This window comes from Canis aureus, chromosome 11 (assembly GCF_053574225.1).
Source record: "Canis aureus isolate CA01 chromosome 11, VMU_Caureus_v.1.0, whole genome shotgun sequence".
In the NCBI taxonomy this organism is placed as follows: Eukaryota; Metazoa; Chordata; class Mammalia; order Carnivora; family Canidae; genus Canis; species Canis aureus.
Window position 1 is genome coordinate 28980615 of NC_135621.1, and position 20501 is coordinate 29001115.

At 42.3% G+C, this 20501-nt stretch overlaps 1 protein-coding gene and 2 pseudogenes across 18 annotated transcripts in view; 2 read left to right on the forward strand and 1 right to left on the reverse strand.

Annotated features, from left to right (window-relative positions):
- Positions 1 to 20501, forward strand: part of FAM227A (family with sequence similarity 227 member A) — a 97117-nt gene that overhangs the window by 71406 nt on the left and 5210 nt on the right. For 9 of the 18 annotated variants that reach the window (XM_077914514.1, XM_077914519.1, XM_077914520.1 and 6 more), the window contains 3 exons: positions 8392 to 8532; positions 9513 to 9560; positions 17102 to 18461. In XM_077914514.1, coding sequence (XP_077770640.1) covers positions 8392 to 8532; positions 9513 to 9560; positions 17102 to 17168 — 256 coding nt within the window. In that variant the 3' untranslated portion in view covers positions 17169 to 18461. Of the gene's footprint in view, positions 1 to 8391; positions 8533 to 9420; positions 9561 to 16032; positions 16831 to 17101; positions 18462 to 20501 lie in introns of those variants that run through there. The other 9 variants (XM_077914511.1, XM_077914513.1, XR_013389086.1 and 6 more) reach the window with 8 other exon arrangements.
- On the reverse strand, positions 5603 to 6431 carry LOC144323717 (ATP synthase peripheral stalk subunit OSCP, mitochondrial pseudogene; annotated as a pseudogene).
- On the forward strand, positions 6600 to 7181 carry LOC144323721 (large ribosomal subunit protein eL37-like; annotated as a pseudogene).

The following is a 20501-nucleotide window of genomic DNA, read 5'->3' on the forward strand; positions in this document are numbered from 1 at the left end:
TTTTTTTGGTCCAATATCTGCCATCATAGGAGAGAAAGAAAACAATAAGCACATAGGTAACTTTGTTTTACAAAGTGATACAGCTGAGTTATTCCCAAATTATGATACACACATAAAAGCCTGTTGAGCAGCAGTACCACAAAAATGCATTTCAGCCTAAATGTTCATCAAAAGGTGATTGGTTAACAAGGTATCATATGTGCAAACTCTGCAGTGAAGAAAAATGGTCATGTTGATCTAGTAGTCTTTTTTTTTTTTAGTAGTCTTCTTTTATAAGGAAGAATGGTCATGACATATTATCGGACAAAAAAAAATCAGGATATGAAATAGTGTGTGTAAGAGGCACAGCTGTTTATCCCCATTTTACAGAAGCCAAGGTCAAGGACAGAACCTTAGAGAGCCACCACATATGTATGGAGGGCAAAATATGGGGCTGAGGAGAGGAGTGGCCACAGGGAAAGAAGAGCCTGTATGTAAAGGTGCACCAATCCTGATGCTGAGGGAAGAAAGGGCTTGGGGAAGCAGTGATTAGCAGTTGGGGTGCCAGATGCAGACTCATGGGGCTGAGACAGATTTGGTGATTTGGTAGAGAGCGGTCTTCACAGGCCTGAAGTCACACACTGGAGCCTGGAGCATTAGGGAGAAGGTATGGCTCCCCATGGTGACTGAGATTGCTAGGAAGCAGAAGGAGCAAAATTTGGCACCAAAAAAGGCAAGATTGGATGGTGAGTAACAAGGCTGTTTCAGTGTAAAGTGGGAGACCCAAGCCTGTGTGAAGGGGGAAGGATTGGAGAGATGCAGGTGATGGTCAGGACTGGGGAAGGGGGAGGACCCATTCTTTTTTTTTTTTTTTTTTTAATTTTTATTTACTTGAGAGGGAGAGAGAACACGAGTGAGGGGAGGGGCTGGGCTAGGGGAGAAGCAGACTCTCCACTGAGCAGGGAGCTTGACACAGGGCTCTATCCCAGGACCCTGAGATCATGACCTGAGCTGAAGGTAGATGCTTAACCAACTGAGCCACCCAGGTGCCCCCATAGGAACTGCTCTTTAGGGTTCTGTGTTTTTGTATCTGTTTCTATAGTTCATTATGCTTTGTTTCTTCTATATTTCACTCATTGTTCCAACAAATATTTTCAGCGACTTCTATGCACCAGGTGTTACCTGTTGCATATATTTTGTGATGTCTGTCTCTCCCAATAGTTGTTAACAGTCCTTGAAGGTGGGATCCTTGGAATGGTGGAGGCTTAGGATTTTTTACTTACTAGCTCTGTGACATGGGACCAGTAACATATATGGCGGAGCTTCCATTCCTTTGTTGGTTAAATGAAGATAGATAGTATTTCCTACTTTGGAGAATTGTTCTGATCAAGTAAAATAAGGCACATAAAGTCTATTTATAGGATCAAGCCCATAGTAAGTAATTCTATCACTTAGAATTAGGTTTAGCTTCAAGTGACAGAACTCAAAATAGTAGCTAAAACAAGATGCAAGGGCACCTGGGTGGCTCAGTGGTTGAGCGTCTGTCTTTGGCTCAGGTCGTGATCCCAGGGTCCTGGGATCAAGTCCCACATTAGGCTCCCCACCGGGGAGCCTCTCCCTCTCCCTATGTCTCTGCCTCTCTATGTCTCTCATGAATAAATAAATAAAAATCTTAAAAAAATAGAATAAGCAAATCTATTTTTTATTTAAAAAGTTGTTCAGGAGATATGGCAGGTCACAGTCTCAGGGACCCAAGCCCCTTTTGTCTTATTTCTCCATAATCCTTTGCCCATGATTTAGCCTCTTAGTGCTCAGGCTCCAGCCATCAGGTCTATATTCCAGCCAATAGAAGGGAAGATGAGTCCAAAGAAATGCATTCCTCCTGTTAGTCACAAATAAACCTTCCATTTTTCATTCCATTGGCGAGAACTTAGCCCCCATAGTTATACATAGCTATGGCATTAGCAAGGCAAAAATAATTTAGGGCTAATATTAAATTTATTCAAGATTAAGTCTACAGCATATGTGCTTCAGAAATATATAAGGATATCCTTGTTTAATACAGGCATCCTTATTAGGTGAATTATAGTATAGGTATTATAGGTCAGTAAAAACTTTGTAATTATGTGTTAGCAATCTCATTGCTAAATATTTTCTTTTTTTTTTAAGATATATTTATTCAGTCAGAGAGAGCGAGAGAGAGGCAGAGACATAGGCAGAGGGAGAAGCAGGCTCCATGCAGGAAGCCCGATGCAGGACTCGATTCCGGGTCTCCAGGATCACACCCTGGGCTGCAGGTGGCGCTAAACCGCTGTGCCACCAGGGCTGCCCCGATATTTTCACTTTTTGTTGGATAAGGCATAATCAAGAAGCTCAGCATGCCTTCTGTTAATAAATTGATTCTCAGAATTTTGTTTACAAAAGAAAATGGTGGCCTTAAAACACATCTGTGTTATTAGGGGCACCTGGGTAGCTCAGTCAGTTAAGTTGACTCTTGTTTTTGGCTCAGCTCATGATCTAAGTATACTGGGATGGGGCCTTATGTTGGGCTCCACCCTCAGTGGGGAGTCTGCTTGAGATTCTCTCTCTCTCTCTCTCTCTCTCTCTCTCTCTCTCTCTGCCTCTCCTCTGACCCCCTGCATATGCTCACACGTACTCTCTTTCTCAAATATATCTTAAAAAAAGAACACACATCTGTGCTATTAGACATCAGGGCAGGACTACCCTCGGGGTATGATTGAGTAGGGTTTGGATGAGGGGGCTCCTGGGTAGCTGGCAGTATTCTGTTTCTTAATCTGGTGCTGGTTACATGAGTGTGCTCAGTACACGAAAACTCATTGAGCTGTGCATTTAGAGTATGAACTCTTTGGTATCTGTGTTCCAAAGGAACATATTAAGGAACTCACTATATTGGGGCATTGTTTTTCTTTGTAGATGTTATAATGGTTTTGTAGTTACCTTATTTTTTAAGAGTCATGTCTGAGTTATCTAATGAAGTGTTTATGGATGAAATGACATGGTATCTAGGATTTGCTTTTAAAAATCACCCATTTGGGCAGCTCGGGTGGCTCAGCGGGTGGCTCAGCGGTTTTGGGCCGCCTTCAGCCCAGGGCCTGATCTGGAATCCTGGGATCGAGTCCCACACCGGGCTCCCTTCATTGAGCCTCCTTCTCCCTCTGCCTGTGTCTCTGCCTCTCTCTCTCTCTCTGTCTCTCATGAATAAATAAATAAAATCTTAAAAAAAATAAAATAAAATCACCCATTTGGGGTGGGGATGGTAGGGGTGCAAAAGGAGTAGTGGATAATTCAAGATTAGCCTTGTGTTGGTAACTATTGAAGCTAGGTAATGGGTAAATGGTGTTGATTATGCAGTTTTCTTTAGTTCTGTATATTTTTTGAAGCTTTGGCCATAACAAAAACAAAAGGTGCAAATGCCCTATAGAATATTACTTTTAGGAGGGTTAGAACTCTTTTGGGACCTCAGTTACCACTTATTTCCCAAATAGAGCCTATCAGTTAGGAGCACTGGCTTTGAAATTAGACTGACGTTCCGTTCATGAATCACTTAGTGTGTGTGAGGCTTGGATACCAGCACAGGACTCAGAGTTGAAAGTCTGCAGCTGGGGAGACCTGGAGCAGTCCCCCTTAGAAAAGGCAATCCAGGGGGCATCCCGGGTAGCTCAGCGGTTTAGCACCATCTTTGGCCCAGGGTGTGATCCTGGGTACCCCGGATCGAGTCCCATGTCAGGCTCCCTACATGGAGCCTGCTTCTCCCTCTGCCTCTGCGCCTCTCTCTCTCTCTCTCTCATGAATAAATAAAAATATATTAAAAAAAAAAAAAGTGCACTTGGGTGGCTCAGTTCGTTAAGTATCTACCTTCTTCAGCTCAGGTCATGATCCCAGGACCATGATTGAGTCCTGCATTAGGCACCCTGCTCAGCCTGGAGCCTGCTTCTCCCTCTCCCTCTGCCTGCTGCTTTGCCTACTTGTTCTCTCTCTCTCTGTGTGTGTGTCAAATAATTAATTAAGTAATTAAGTAATTAAAAGAAAAGAAAAAGAATGAAAAGGCAATCCAGAGTCTCGGCTGTAGATAGAGAAAGAGCCTAGCTTGCACGTTGCAGGTGGATCATGCATTGAGTGAGATGGCCCGGGGCCATAAACACCTAATAAGTTCTGGCTGCTGGAGAACTTCATTTACATGCGAGTCTAAAGCCCTGATCCTCAAACTTATCTGGGGGCAGAGCACTCCCAATTCAGAATCCTCTTTGCAGAACTCTATGAGATATTTCAAAATATGATTCTGTCACAAACTAAAGATGCTTTTTCTAGTGGAAAATATGAGTCTAAGGCATGTGCAGACTTCAATATCTCAAGAAATAACAATATAGAAAATAAGTTACATCAGTGTTTTTTCTGTTAGAAAATGTGATCATTGGAGGGCACCTGGGTGGCTCAGTGGGTGAGTGTCTGCCTTTGGCTCAGGTCGTGATCCCGGGGTCCTGGGATCGAGTCCCACATCGGGCTCCCCACAGGGAGCCTGCTTCTCCCTCTGCCTGTGTCTCTGCCTCTCTCTCTCTCTGTGTCTCTCATGAATAAATAAAATTTAAAAAAAAAGAAGAAAATGTGATCACTGGGGTGCCTGGGTGGCTCAGTGGATGAAGCATCTGCCTTCAGCTCAGGTCATGATCCCAGGGACCAGGGATGGAACCCAGTGTCAAGGTCTCTGCTCAGCTGAGAGTCTTCTTCTCTCTCTCCCTCTGACTCTCCCCATGCTTGTGTTCTCTCTTGCTCATTCTCTCTCTCAAATAAATAAATAAGATCTTTAAAAAAGAAAAGAAAGAAGAAAAGAAAAGAAAAAAGAAAAGAAAAGAAAAGAAAAGAAAAGAAAAGAAAAGAAAAGAAAGAAAATGCGACCATAACAAGGACAAATGCAATTTGCTGCTCTTCTTTGCCTCTTCGTCGCAACCACAAGCAGGCTCCCCAGGGGTAAGAAAAAGTTGTGGCAGAAGATCCCAAAAGTAAGAATGTTGTGTCAACCGAATTTCTTCCTTTGACTTGGGAAAAATGCCCATTGTTGGAATAGCCATTGGTTTTGATACAGGCAGGTTGAGTCTAAGGACCGAGGAGAGTCCCCCAACACGGCCAAGAGGGTCCTTGGCTTCACACAGGATAGAAATCAAATGTAAGCCAGAGAAAGTGAAAACAGAATTAATTGAATAGTATAAATGATGGGTCGAGAATAGTAGACAGAACGTTTGGGAGACTTGGAAAGCAAAGGAGAATGAGTCTTGTCAGTGCCTGGGGTTAGGGAGTTTACACTGGAAAGGGGTCTAGGGTACTTGTTTCTTTAGGAGTCGAAAGTAGGGCCCAACCAGAGGTAAGTGCCAGGTGAGCAACAGGCATTTTTTTTAAAGATTTTATTTATTTATTCATGAGAGACAGAGATAGAGAGAGAGGCAGACACACAGGCAGAGGGAGAAGCAGGCTCCATGCAAGGAGTCTGATGTGGGACTCGATCCTGGGTCTCCAGGATCAGGCCCTGGGGCTGAAGGCGGCGCTAAACCGCTGAGCCACCTGGGCTGCCCAACAGGCATTATTCCATCAATTACCGAAAGTAGGGGTATTTTTTTTTTTTTTTCTGTTCAGGAAGCATTTTATTGTTGCTCCAAGTTTTAGGAGTTTTCACTGACAGATAATCAATACTTTCAGAAAACCTCCCGCATGGCCCTGCTCAGCTTCTGAATCTTGGTTCCTGCAGACATATCAGCATATTTCTCTCCAATACGGACAATCATTCCCCCCATGATTGATGGATCAACCTTAACTTCCAATTTTAATACTTGGCCTTTGCTTAGGAAGCTCTTCAGGACCGTTTTTAGTTCAGTAAGAGTGGCTTCATCCAAAGGAGACGCGGTGGTCACTGTGCATGGCACTTCTCCACGGTGCACACTCATCATGGTGGAAAAGGCAGAAATGACTCCAGGGGTATTGTTCAAGCGACCGTTCTCAGCAAGCAAATTGATCAGGTTGGATGTGATAGGAGAGAACCTCTCTTTTGCTGTCATGTCATTTAGGCTTTTCACTTTCACGGAACGCTTTATGTAGGGATTCATAATGGAAGCAGCCATTTTAGGTTCCTTCAAGATTTGTGCTACTCTCAACAATTCCTTTTCTACTTGTTCCAGTTTATTCTGTTTCGATGCAGCAGAATAAAGAGCAGTGGCATAGCGACCTTCGATACCATGTATCTGAACAGGTGGCCTCACAAGCTTGGAAAACGGCCTGACCACAGACGTGCTAAAGCACCGCACCTGCCGGGACAGCCCGGACACCGCTGGGGCGGCCATCTTCTCCGGGGGGCTGTAGGTCAAACCCCAGGTAGGGGTATTGATGCCAGTGTCAGCCTGGAACTTGTTTGAAATCTGGTTCTTAGACATTATTAGGTGTTTGCAGCCCCTGGGCAAAATTTAGAGAAGGATTAACTTTCTTGCTTCCCCCTCAAAGTGGGAACATAGCTTTTTTGACTTATTCTGAAATGGGGCCTAGTAGAAAAACAGCAGAGATAGAGCCTTTCTAAAATGGAGTCCCTTCAGGGGCACCTGGGTGGTGAGTCGGTTGAGTGTCCATCAGATTGTGATCTCAGGTTGTAGGATCAAGGTCTGTGTTGGGCTCTGCCCTCAGCACGGAGTCTGCTTGTCTCTATCTCTCTCTACTCCTCCCCCTACTTGTATGCATGCTTACTCTGTCTCTCTCTTTCACTCTCCAATCAATCAATTAACTTTTAAAATCTTAAAAGTAGGGGACCCTGGGGGGTCTGCCGTGGAAACAAGATGACGAAGGGGACGTCATCGTTTGGAAAGCGTCACAATAAGACGCACACATTGTGCCGCCGCTGTGGCTCTAAGGCCTACCACCTTCAGAAGTCCACCTGCAAAAAAAAAAAAAAAAAGAAGTCCACCTGCAGCAAGTGTGGCTACCCTGCCAAGCGGAAGAGAAAGTATAATTGGAGTGCCAAGGCTAAAAGACGGAATACCACTGGGACAGTCGAATGAGGCACCTAAAAATTGTATACCACAGGTTCAGGCATGGATTCTGTGAAGGAACGACACCTAAGCCCAAGAGGGCAGCTGTTGCAGCATCCAGTTCATCTTAAGGATTTCAACGATTAGTCAAAATAAACGTTCTGGTTTAAAAAAAAAAAATAGGGGAGCCTGGGTGGCTCAGTCAGTTGAGCATGTGACTTCAGTTTAGGTCATGGTCTCAGGGTCCTAGGATGGAGCTAATGTTAGACCCCATGCTCAGTGGGGAGTCTGTCTCTTCTTCTGCCCCTCCCCCCACTCATGCTCTTTCTCTCTCTGAAATAAATAAATAAAATCTTTAAAATAAATAAAATAGTCCCTTCAGCTTCCCTACCTCAGTTTAGGCCAAGATCAATGCTATTTTTTAATATCAGTCTTTCAACATCTATCCTCCATAAATAGAGAAGTCTATGACAGAATCTTAATTCACACAAATACATTTTTATTGTTATTTTGCCTACCTTGAGTGCCCATAACCTGCTTCTTCATCAAATGTCTACTCACATTTCAAAAGTCAGCCAGTGTATCACCCAATTTGGCATTTCCGTTGTGTACCCCATGCTTATCTGAACACACTCCAGTGAAAACCATCTAGAACACCAGCAACAGCAGCTGGCATCTCTCAAGCACTTCCTTTGTTTATTGTGTACCAGACGCTGAGCTAAGCACTTGACCTATGGTAACCCAGACCTCACTACAACCCTAGGTTCTATTTTTTAAAATATTTTTTTAACAAAGGTTTGTAATTAATTTGACAGAAAGAGAGAGAGAGGGAGAAAGCACGAGCAGAGGGAGGGGCAGAGGGAGAAGCAGACTCCCCACTGAGCATGGAGCCCACTGCAAGGTTCCATCCCAGGACCCCAGGATCATGATCTGAGCTGAAGGCAGATGCTTAACCGACTGTGCCACCCAGGCACCCCTACACTAGATTCTATTATCTTCTCTCCACACTGGCGGGGAGAAGTTAAGTAATTTGCCTAAAGGCACACAGTAAGCAACAGATCCCCAACTTGAAATCAGCTTGCCTTCCAATTCAGCTTTCTTTTAGATTGTTGATTTCTTCTCCTGTCCTCCTAATTTGAATATATGTTCCCTGAATTCAGGGACCATGTCCTCTTCCTCTCTGTGTCCCCAAGGACTGATATGACCCCTAGCACACAACACAGGCTCCAGACTGTTTCTGCTATGTAGTCATCTCTCTGTTTTAGTCAGTTGCTCTTGAATGAATCAGTTTGTAAATATTTGTTTCTCTTTACATATGAAAAAAAGGAGTGAAAAGGTCATGCTGACTCTTAAGTATTTTTCTGTATGTGCCCTTGTGATTTCCCCACAGGGATGTGAAGAACATTGATCAAAGAGCATTAGAAAAAAAGAAGGCAAACCACATGTTCATCCAACCTTCAAGCTTCCTTGAGGAATCCTTTGACAAGAAACGTAGAGGAAGTCATGAGAGGGAAACTGCGTTTCTTTCAAGGTTTGTTCTAACAAAAACCATGGAAAAGTGGAAATACAAACACTGTTTTTTTTTTTTAAAGTAAACTTCACACACAGTATGGAGCTCAACATGGGGCTTGAACTCACAACCCTGAGATCAAGACCTGAGCTGAGACCAAGAGTCAGATGCTTAACTAATTGAGCCACCTAGGCACCCCTGTCAGAATTTTTTTTTAAGATTTTATTTATTTATTTGAGAGAGAGAGAGAGAAAGCCCAAGCAGGAGGAGGATGGGAGGAGAGAGACCAGCAAACTTCCCATTGAGTGAGATGCCCAACACAGGGTTCAGTCCTAGGACCCTGAGATCATGACCTGAGATGAAGTCAGATGCCTAACCAGCTGAGCCACCCAGGTGCCCCTAGAATTCTTAATACATGGAAAAGGGCACATAAAGGTTTACTCACTTTTATGTGTTATTCACCCAACTCTCATTTTTATTATAATTAATGGTGGTAGTAAGAGCTACCAGTGATTTTGTACTTCTTCTTTGCTAAGCATTTGTACTTTATGAACTGTATGTCAGAACTCTTTTGCTGCAAGTGCCAGGAGACCAGCTCAAACTAGCTTGAGGAGGAAAATCTAGTAGCTTCAATAACTGGGAAGGCCACAGACGGGCCAGCTGCAGGCATGTTGGACCTAAGAGCTCAATGCCATATTTAGGTTTTTGCTCTCTCTCTTTGTCTCTTATTCCCTCCCGCCCTCCTTTCCTCTATGTGCTGGCTTGTTTTCCAAGCTGCCTTTGGCCACAGAAAAAGAGGGCCACAGACAGCACCAAGCCTGTGTATCTATCAAGATTCCAGTGACATCTTTGAAGAAATTACACTGAATTTTTGATCCGATTTTGTTGTGTTTTTTATTTCCCCCACAGGAAGGGAAAGGAGGAGAGGGAAAGAGAAGCAAGACAGAAGTTGGACTGGTCTCCCCTGTCACTCTCAGGCACTAACTAATTCTCTCCCCTAGGACTGGGAAGCTCCTGCAGGAGCCCAGGAGCTTTGATATTTCTACCAGGTAAGGCAAAACAACAGGAGAAAAAGGACACTGTGGCCAGAGACTAAGAAACAGAAATAGCAATTCCTAGGATAAGGGAAATATACCATCATAGTTTTTTCTAAGCTGAATGAGGAGTTTTTTTTTGTTTTGGTCACTACATTTATTCATGCATTTACTCTTTTATCCATTATTTTATTTAAAATATTACAGGGCAGCCCAGGTGGCTCAGCAGTTTAGCACCGCCTTCAGCCCAGGGCATGATCCTGGAGACCCAGGATCAAGTCCCATGTCAGGTTCCCTGCATGGAGCCTGCTTCTTCCTCTGCCTGTGTCTCTGCCTCTGTGTGTGTGTGTGTCCTGTTTCTCCCTCTGCCTGTGTCTCTGCCTCTCTCTCTCTCTCTCTGTCTCTCGTAAATAAATAAATAAAATCTTAAAAAAAAATAAAATAAAATATTACAAATAATAATATTAAATTACAATATAATAATGGCTTTAGATATAGACTAAAAAAGTAAGGTAAAGACCTGACAAATGGGCAGCCCTGGTGGTGCAGCGGTTTAGCGCCGCCTGCAGCCAAGGGCGTGATCCTGGAGACCCTGGATGGAGACCCACGTCAGGCTCTCTGTGTGGGGCCTGCTTCTCCCTCTGCCTGTGTCTCTGCCTCTCTGTCTCTCTGCATCTCTATAAATAAATAAAATCTTAAAACAAAAAAAAAAGACCTGACAAATGTCACCTCATTTTGATCTTCATAACAGCCATATGAGGTAGACATTAGCCACTGAGTTTTGCACAGCAGCAAGCCTAGGTTAGAAGGGGTTTTAGGGGCACCTGGATGGCTCAGTCGGTTAAGCATCCAACTCTTGATTTTGACTCAGGTCATGATCTTAAGGTCATGAGATAGAGCCCTGTGTCAGGCTCCATGCTTAGTATGGAGTCCACTTGAGATTCTCTTTCACTCTTCCTCTGCCCCTAAATAAATAAATAAATTAATTAATTAATTAATTAATTAAATAAAATCTTTTAAAAAAAGAAGAAGAAGAGACTTCAGAAGTTCCCTGCACTAGATGCTGGGTTAAATAACAGTAGTTAACACAGTCCCCATTTTCAAGGAGCTCACAGCCTGGTAGAGAGAAGGCAGTTGTCTCAACAAATAAACCCCCTAAGCTCTGGAGGTACTGTTAGACAGAGGTCACCCTAGGAGCCATGCAGAAACACTTTAGTTTAAAAAAAAAAAAAATTATATATATATATATAATATATTATTTTATAAATATTTATAATATTTTACTTATGATATTATAAATATTTATTTATAAATATATAATATTTTATATATTATAATATATATTTTATTATATAAAATATATATATTTAAATAATCTCTACACCTAACGTGGGACTCAAACTCACAACCCCAAGATCAGGAAGTCACATGTTTTTCCAACTGAGGCAGCCAGGTGCCCCCAGAAACGCTTTATAGAAGTGGTATTCCTTGACCTGAATTTGGAAAAGATAAGGTATTTGTCAGGCAGAAGGAGGGGGATGAGGCAAGAGGATGGCATTCTTGGTGGACAGAGCAACAAAGGCAAAGGCTCAGAGGCAGGAATTAGCATGGCAGGGGATCAAGAAAGTGTGTGAGGGGTTCCAGGAGAGGTGAACATGGAGATCCCTGGACAAATCAGAAAGGGATGCCTATGAAGCACTTTATTTTCTAAGTCTTGAGGAGTTGTGGATTTTAAAAATCTGAACATTTTATTTATTTATTTATTTTTTAACTTTTATTTATTTATGATAGGCACACAGTGAGAGAGAGAGAGAGGCAGAGACACAGGCAGAGGGAGAAGCAGGCTCCATGCACCGGGAGCCCGACGTGGGATTCGATCCCGGATATCCAGGACTGCGCCCTGGGCCAAAGGCAGGCACCAAACCGCTGCGCCACCCAGGGATCCCAAATCTGAATATTTTAAAAATCCTGATGGCAGATGAAGCAGTAAAAGGAGATTTGACTCTAAAAAGATCTGGGGTTTTGAATCTTTGCCCTGCTCCTTCTGTGACTCTAGGTCAAATACCTTCATTCTCTGGGCCCGTTTCCTTGGCCCTAAGAGATGTGGATGGTTGTTATATGTGAAAAGTTAACTCATATAACTTATATAACTCATAGTTAACTCATAACTCATATAAAGAGCCTGGCATAGAACCTGTAAGTAATTAATAGTCACTTTATTTATTATTGTTTCATAAAGCTTCTTACATTCATTTATCCAGAATACCTTTGAGCATGCCTGTTTGAGACCACTGCCCTAGCCCAGCCCAGAAGGACTCCTGGGTTTTCTGGGCCCTGGACTGGCTGAGTTCTTACCTCTTAGGGCAGTTCTTACCCTACTTATCCACCACCAGGCACTGAAATGGTGAAACTCCAGAAAACACACAAATTCCTACCTGCAAGGAAGAGGCTCTAAACTCCAAGAGTTTCACATTAAGAGAGGGCACAACCAGGTCCAAAAATGTCTCCTCAGACACTTCTTTCAGAAGTCACTGAGGACTGGCGACTCTAGACTTTTCAGGGCCCAAAGAAGAGCAAACCTGCTCCTACTATTGCAAATACTGAAGGGGGAATTGAGGGAAGTAGTCTTTGCCCTGTGCTAGGCATATTCCATTGTCCCATTCAAGTCTAGGAACAGTTCTGTGAAGTAAATTTTATTTTTCCTGTTTTTCAAAGGAGGCAGCTGAGGCTTGCTTAAGTCAAGGCCTGGGCTCCTCCTGGGTCATCTGTACGTTGGACCATTCTGGATTGGGAGGTTTGGAGAAGATCCATTTTGGAGAAGACATCTAGTCATTAGTTTTACAGGATTACTGCTCTAGGGTGGAGGAGGAGGCGGGCTTCAGGTGCAGATGGACTAGCAGGTGAAGATCAGATGCTGACATACTCAGGGTGTTTTCCTGAGCTCAGAGCCCTGATTCTCCCATGTTCTGGGGACAGGACAGCAGAAGTTGTCTTGCTCTTTGCAGAAGCCCATAAAAATATCACTGCTTTAAATTCTGTCACCCAAATAAAGGACTATTTGTAGCATAAAATATGGATCTTCAGTATATCTGCAAACTTTGGTATTTTAAAGTAACACATAACATGTTAAGAAATTACAACTTGCCGGATCCCTGGGTGGCGCAGCGGTTTGGCGCCTGCCTTTGGCCCAGGGCGCGATCCTGGAGACCCGGGATTGAATCCCACATCAGGCTCCTGGTGCATGGAGCCTGCTTTTCCCTCTGCCTATGTCTCTGCCTCTCTCTCTCTCTCTGTGACTATCATAATATAAAAAAAAAAAAAAAGAAATTACAACTTGATTACAGATTAATTTTTTTCTTAATTATAACTTTTACTTATTCATTTTATCACCTTGAGCAAGGACACCCAACAGAGTCGTGCTTGCCAGGTCCCTACTCCATTCTAAACATGGTCTGTGTATTCTTTAATCCCCACAGCACTCCTGTAAGATATGGGGTGTCGTTATCCTCATTTGATAGCTGGGGCAGCTGAGGCCCAGAAAGGTTTAGTGACGACTATTGCCCAGGATCTGGCCTTTGGTAGACAGATGAGCCAGGATTTGAAACCAGCAGCCAGACTCTAGGGCCTGTGCTACAGCCTTTTTTTTTTTTTTTTAAAGATTTTATTTATTTGAGAGAGAGAGAAAGATAGCACAAGCAAGGGGAGCAGGCAGAGGGAGAGGGAGAAGCAGGCTTCCCGCTAAGCAGAGAGGCTGACGTGGGGCTCATCCCAGGACCCTGGGACCATGACCTGAGCCAAAGGTAGATGCTTAACCAGCTGAACCACCCAGGTAAGAGAAGGTTTAAGAAGCAAACTTAAGGGACGCCTGGGTGGCTCAGTGGTTGAGTGTCTGCCTTTGGCTCAGGGTGTGATCCTGGGGCTGGGGATTGAGTTCTACATCAGGCTCCCTGCAGGGGGCCCTGCTTCTCTCTCTTCCCAAGTCTTTGCCTCTCTCTCTCTCATGAATAAAGAAATAGATCTTTTTTTAAAAAGAAGTAACTTAATATGAAGAAAAGTTATCAATTTATTTTTTTTCTTTGATTAGAGAAACAGCCACTGATTATAACAGCATGGTTTGCACCCACTGGTTTGAGCTACAGAATCTCTTGAGTTAAGAGAGATTTATAAATGCTATTGTTTCTGACATTCTAATATTTCAGAATGGAAGAAGAAAGCAATCATTTCAGTTCATTTTAACAAGTATTCATTGCTCTGTCCTCTTCCTTAAACAGGCTTTACTCACTTTTTCATCTGACAAACTCCTACCTGACCCTTAAAGCCCAGCATGGGCTCCTCCTTCAGAAAGTCTCCCCAAACTGCCCTAGTGACTGCCTACTTTGAGCTGTGCTTTTCCAAGCTTGCTCCACTGAATATGATCTGCTTTAGTGATGGAATTGTCTGTCTCCCTTTCTGTTCTGTAAGTCTCCCAAGTTCAAGGACCTTGTCTTATTCAGCATTGAATCTTTTGTACCTGCTCCTATGGCTCACTTGTAGTAAGGATTCAGTGAATGTTTGGTGAAGGAATTAATGATTAATGTGTGTTTAGCATTTTGCTTCAGTTCCTTGCTTATACACAAAATTGGTCACATTTTAGAACTTTGCCTCTCTATATCCATAAAGTTAGGAATAAATCCTCCTAAAAGATCACACTGACTTAAATTTTTTTGTTCTTATTTGAATTAAAACAATACATACTCATCCTTTAAAAATTAAATAGAGAGGCAGCTCTGGGGTCAGATCACCTGGGTTTTAATCCCAGTTCCTCCACCTATTACCAGCTCTGTGACCTTAAGCCACTTAATTTCTCTGTATCTCAAGTTTCTTCTTTGGAAAATGGGGATGATAATAGTATGTACAGCATAAGGTTGTTATGAGAATTCAATTGGTTAACATTTGTAAAACACCCAGAACAGTGCCTGACACAAAGTAATACATAAGTGCCCATTAGATTAAGCAATTAATGGGGCACCAGGGTGGCTCAGTTGGTTAGGCATCTGACTTGATTTCAGCTCAGGTCATAATCTCAGGGTCATGAGACCCAGCCCTGGTGGGCTCCACACTCAGCGGTGTGTCTGCTCTCCCTCTGCCCTTCCCCACTGTGTGCACTCTCTCTCAAATAAATAAATAAATAAATCTTTAAAAAAATTAACTGATTAACTATGAAAAGCATAAGTGCTTATTAAATTAATCAGCTAATAGTTTAGTTAACATTTTAACAAAACTTGTTAAAAAAATTGCATTTCTCTGGAACCCTTTTCCATTCCCCAGCAACACATTTCCCACTTTCTTTCTTTTGGAGGTTGGGAGGGGTAGAGATTTTATTTATTTATTTGAGAGAGCAAGTGAGCATGAGCAGGGGGGAGAAGCAGACTCCCCACTGAGCAGGGAGCCTGACACAGGGCCTGAGCTGAAAGCAGATGCTTAACCAACTGAGTCCCCCAAGAACCCCTCCATTTTCTTTTCTGGTTGTTTTGGTATTTGTTTTCCTATTCCTGTTGAAATACCATGGTGCTCTGGGTCCTTGATTTTTCAGTGTTAGGCATTATGCATTGAGTTCTCACCAGATTAGGCAAGGAGGACTGAGCTTTCTTGAATCTGCACACACTTCTGGGCAGCCCTGGTGGCTCAGCGGTTTAGCGCTGCCTTCAGCCTGGGTTGTGATCCTGGAGACACGGGATCGAGTTCCACATTGGGCTCCCTGCATGAAGCCTGCTTCTCCCTCTGCCTGTGTCTCTGCCTCTCTCTCTTGTGCTCTGTGTCTCTCATGAATAAATAAATAAATAAATAAATAAATAAATAAATAAATAATCTTTAAAAAAAATCTGCACACACTTTTTTTTTTAAGATTTTATTTATTTATTCATGAGACAGAGAGAGAGAGAGAGAAGCAGAGATACAGGCAGAGGGAGAAGCAGGCTCCATGCAGGGGGCCCGATGTGGGACTCCATCCCAGGACCCTGAGATCATGCCCTGAGCCAAAGGCAGATGCTCAACCGCTGATCCACCCAGGCATCCCTGCACACACTTCCTATCTCATCTTCTCAGTGTGTTTTTGTGGTGATTTGGTTTGGATCACTAATCAGGACTGTTATGCCATCAATACACTTGCTGTGAGCCATAGAGTATGCTATGGTTACTTTTGTTTTCTTGTAGAACTTTTTGTTATCCCTATAATTAAATCTCTCTCGTTTTAATCTATTTCCTTGCCTTTTTATATCCCTCATGTGCTTATCACAATTTATCTCCAAATTCCCCCTTGGTTATACAAATCTCCCCCCTTTACATAGTCTATCTATTTCACCTTCATTTCCCAGTCTTCTCACTGGTTTCACTCTGGGTGGTTGATTTCTAGGTTGTTTACATAACCCTGTGGACTCAATTCTTCATTCTCTTCATCACACTGGCTTTTTAATCTGTTTCTGTTTGTGTCTTTATGATTCATCCACAGAGAGGACACCAAGAAGTCAAAACCAACGCAGAAATAGGAAGCCAGCTTCCTTAATCCCTCACCTTCTAGCTCACCTGGATGAATCCTTGTCCAAGAATTGGGAGAACTTTTGGCTGAAGCCTGCTCATGTTGTTAGGTTTTATCTAAAACAAAAACAATAAAACAAACAAAATAACAATACCACAACACATTTAGTCATTCCCAGTCCACAGGACAAAGAATATTAAAGTTCACCTCTACCCTTGGCCAAAGTCAGGATTTAAATTGAAGTTAAATGACTTCATTCGCTCATGCATTAATTTACTAATTCGTTCATTCACTTGTTAGTCGTAATACTATGGAATATATAAAATTATTATATAACACACTAACATAATCATAGGAGATGTTTACTGAGTACTTAACAATGTGCTGAGTACTCTGTTAAGTCCTGCTTAGTCATTATCTTGGTTAACCCCCCTCATGGCTCCCCACGAGGTGAGTATTACTACCTCCATTTCTCCTGGGAGGATTGCGGGGCTTGGAGGGGTTGAGCAAGCCCTCCAGATGTCTATTCTCTACCATGAATCTCTGCCCTGACTCATAGTAGATGTATAACTTTAGGCCTAGTAGTTGTGTGGTTTGATCTTTTCTGAACTTGTTTTCTTGCGTGCAAAAAGAGAATGCCTGCCTAGCAGTAGTGTTGTGATCATTAAATGAGATAATTTATTAAAAGTTCCTGGCACAGGATACTTCACTTGGTCATTGCTACCAGCTATTGTTGTCATTGCTGTTAATAAATATGTACTTTTCCTGAAACCTGGACATATGGAGCACTTGCCATGTACAAGGCGGCATAGAAGATAACCAAAACTTTCTCACACCTTCCTTCTCACTACTCAAATTACAGTTAGCCCTTTATTTACAGTTTATCTAAGGAGCCATACTCTCTCCTATTTCTGGGCCTTTTGCCTGTTGCTGCTTCTGTACCTGAAAATCCCTTCTCCCTCTTCACTATTAAGTCCCAACATCACTCATTCCTGCTTCTCTTCAGGACCCCACATAGATATCCTCTTCTTTCCCTGAACAGCAGGAGCAAAGTTGGCACATGGACCCCTCCTACGCATTCCACAGCCTCTCATACCCCTCCATGGTAGCAGTTACCATAGTGGATATAATCGCCTGTCAACCTGTCTGTCTCTACTAGCCCCCACCCAGATGAAGATCTCCTGGTTTTCTGGACCCAGGCCAAACTACATTGCTGTCTTTCAGGACACTCCTTTGTATATCTTGAGGCCAAGATCATCTCTGCACAGACCCCTTCCAGAAATTAATGAGGACTCCTAACCAAAGGCCTCTCAGGAAGTTCAAGATGAAAAGACCTGTCTCTGTTCTTTGTAAATATTAGAAGGAAAAATTATGGTGAAGAATTCTTCACCCTTCATAAGGGGAAGGGGTAGAGCATTGCAGGGAACTAACATTTAAGAAGCATTTACTGTAATGAATAAAACAAATGAGTAATTGTGTAATACTCCAATTCTGTCATTCCCAGTGTTGCTGAGAACCAGTATTCTCAGCATCAGAGAAGGGAAATTCAGATGTTAAACTAGAAGAGATTTTGAACTGATAATGAATTAAGGTTGTATCTTATGTTTAAAAACAGTTGCCTGAATAACTGAGAGGACGGGTATTTACAGAGGGGAGGGGAGAGATAATAGAAGGGATTACAAAGAAGCCTGAAGAAACTTTTGGGGTGATGGATATGTTCACTCTCTTCATTGTGGTGAAAGGTTCTCAGGTGTAGACACATTTTAAATATGTGCACTAGTATGTCACTTATACCTCAAGCTATTTAAAACAGAAACAAAAAACCTATTTCCTAATTCTTTCCATCGAAATGACCTAGAAATAAAGTCTGCAGTGGCAATACCCCAGAATTGTGGTTTTGGAATACTCTTTGCCCTAAAGGGATCCAGGGATCCTTGAAGAAATGTCTAGTTCCTGGTCTAGGGCAGGGAAATCATGAGATGAACACACAACATCTTGTTACACTAGACAACAAAGAAGCTACCAAAGATGAAGAGTCTTGTCAGAAAAAGTCAGGAACCAACTTAGGATCTCATTGGCTAAAGATGGGATAATTGGGGATTCCTGGGTGGCTCAGCAGTTTAGTGCCTGCCTTTGGTCCAGGGTGTGGTCCTGGAGTCCCGGGATGGAGTCCCACATCGGGCTCCCTGCATAGAGCCTGCTTCTCCCTCTGCTTATGTCTCTGCCTCTCTCTCTCTGTGCCTCTCATGAATAAATAAATAAAATCTTTTAAAAAAAATAAACCCCACATTGGGCATGGAGCCTACCTGAAAAAAAAAAAGTTGGGACAATTTAAGCACTGTAGTAATAAAAATTGCCATGGATCAAAGCACATCAAATACATTTTCACTTAGATATTCATATTGTTGCTTTAAAAAGATTAATTGGTCACCATTGAAAAATACTAGATAGGGTGCCTGGGTGGCTCAGTGGTTGAGCATCTGCCTTCGGCTCAGGTCGTGATCCCGGATTCTGGGATCTAGTCCCACATCGGGCTCCTCTTGGGGAGCCTACTTCTCCGTCTGTCTATGTCTCTGCCTCTCTCTCTGTGTCTCTCATTAATAAATAAATAAAATCTTAAAAAAAAAAAGATACTAGATAACCAGTTTCTTATTCTGAAAATTGGTAAATAAAGGGGTAAAATATAAGCATTTATCATGCCATTTCCATCCAAACTGTATTACCAGGTAACCAAACAGTAGATGAGGGGAAGTTTCTTTTTTAGAAGTATTCCACTTAATAAAATAGGGATCCCTGGGTGGCGCAGCGGTTTAGCGCCTGCCTTTGGCCCAGGGCACGATCCTGGAGACCCGGGATGGAATCCCACATCGGGCTCCCGGTGCATGGAGCCTGCTTCTCCCTCTGCCTATGTCTCTGCCTCTCTCTCTCTCGCTGTGTGCCTATCATAAATAAATAAAATTTTTTTTTAAAAATGTAGGTTTTAAAAATAAATAAATAAAATAAAATAAAAAGCAACAATAGAATTTAAAAATTACCATTTTGTGACCCCTAATGAATTAACAATCTAGGTTGATCATCAACAACAGCTGCTAACATCCCCAAAAGATAAAAAGCCATTAAACGCCTCTTAATAGTAGACCACCTACAAAATAGTCATTACCAAATAACCGAACCTGGATCTGATCTACACTTTACATCCAACTACTGTAATAGTAGCTGTCCTCTGAAATACAGAGGACAGAGGAGCATATGACATCAGGGGAATGCAATCAGCAAAATTCAGGCTCTGGAAAACTCCATTTAAAAAAATTACTCTTTAAAAAAAGTCACAAAGGAAAAAGAAGGAAATCTATAGATTTTTCAAAAGAAGGTCATTAATGTGAGTTGCTGTGTGTTGACATTTTTTCATCCTGGTTGAAACAAACTTTAATAAATATATGGCATTGATGAGAATTTAATATTTGAATGTTACCTATATATTTGATATTAAAAGTTACTAATTTTTAGGTGTGCTAAGGACATTATGGTTATGTTTTTTTTAAGTCCTGATCTTTTAGAGATACATATTGAAATATTCATAGATGAAATGATATGATGTATGGAATTCACTTCAAAATAATATGAGAGGGAGTAAGCAAATAGAGGCTTAAGTGAAATAAGATTGACCATGTGTTGAAAGTTGTTGAAGCTAAGTGGTGGAAATATTATATTATTTTACCTTTGTATATATTAGAAATTATCCATAATAAAATAATTCAAAATATTTACTATGAACCAAATACTTTTTTAAAGATTTTATTTTATTTTGTTTTTTTAAAGATTTTATTTATTCATGAGAGACAGAGACACAGGCAGAGGGAGAAGCAGGCTCCATGCAGGGAGCCCGATGTAGAACTCGATCCTGGGGGATCCATGGGTGGTGCAGCGGTTTAGTGCCTGCCTTTGGCCCAGGGCGCGATCCTGGAGACCCGGGATCGAGTCCCACGTCGGGCTCCCGGTGCATGGAGCCTGCTTCTTCCTCTGCCTGTGTCTCTGCCTCTCTCTCTCTGTGTGACTATCATAAATAAATAAAAATTAAAAAAAAAAAAAACCTCGATCCTGGAATTCCAGGATCACATCCTGAGCCCAAAGCAGACGCTTAACGGCTGAGCCACCCCAGTGTCCCTAAGAGTTTATTTTTAAGTAATCTCTACACCCAATGTGGAGCTCAAACTCACAACCCTGAGATCAAATGTTGCCCGCTCCACCAACTGAGCCAGCCAGGCAGGCACCCTGAACTAAACACTAAACACTTAAGCATATTTCCACATTATTTTATTGCCTTCTCACTATAACTCTGTGAGTGAGGTACAATTTTCCCCGTTTTCAAGAGGCCTTTCTTGGCTGAAGCCACCCCTAGCTTTGACTTACATAGTTTTCTCCCTGGCCTCTCTCTTGCCTCC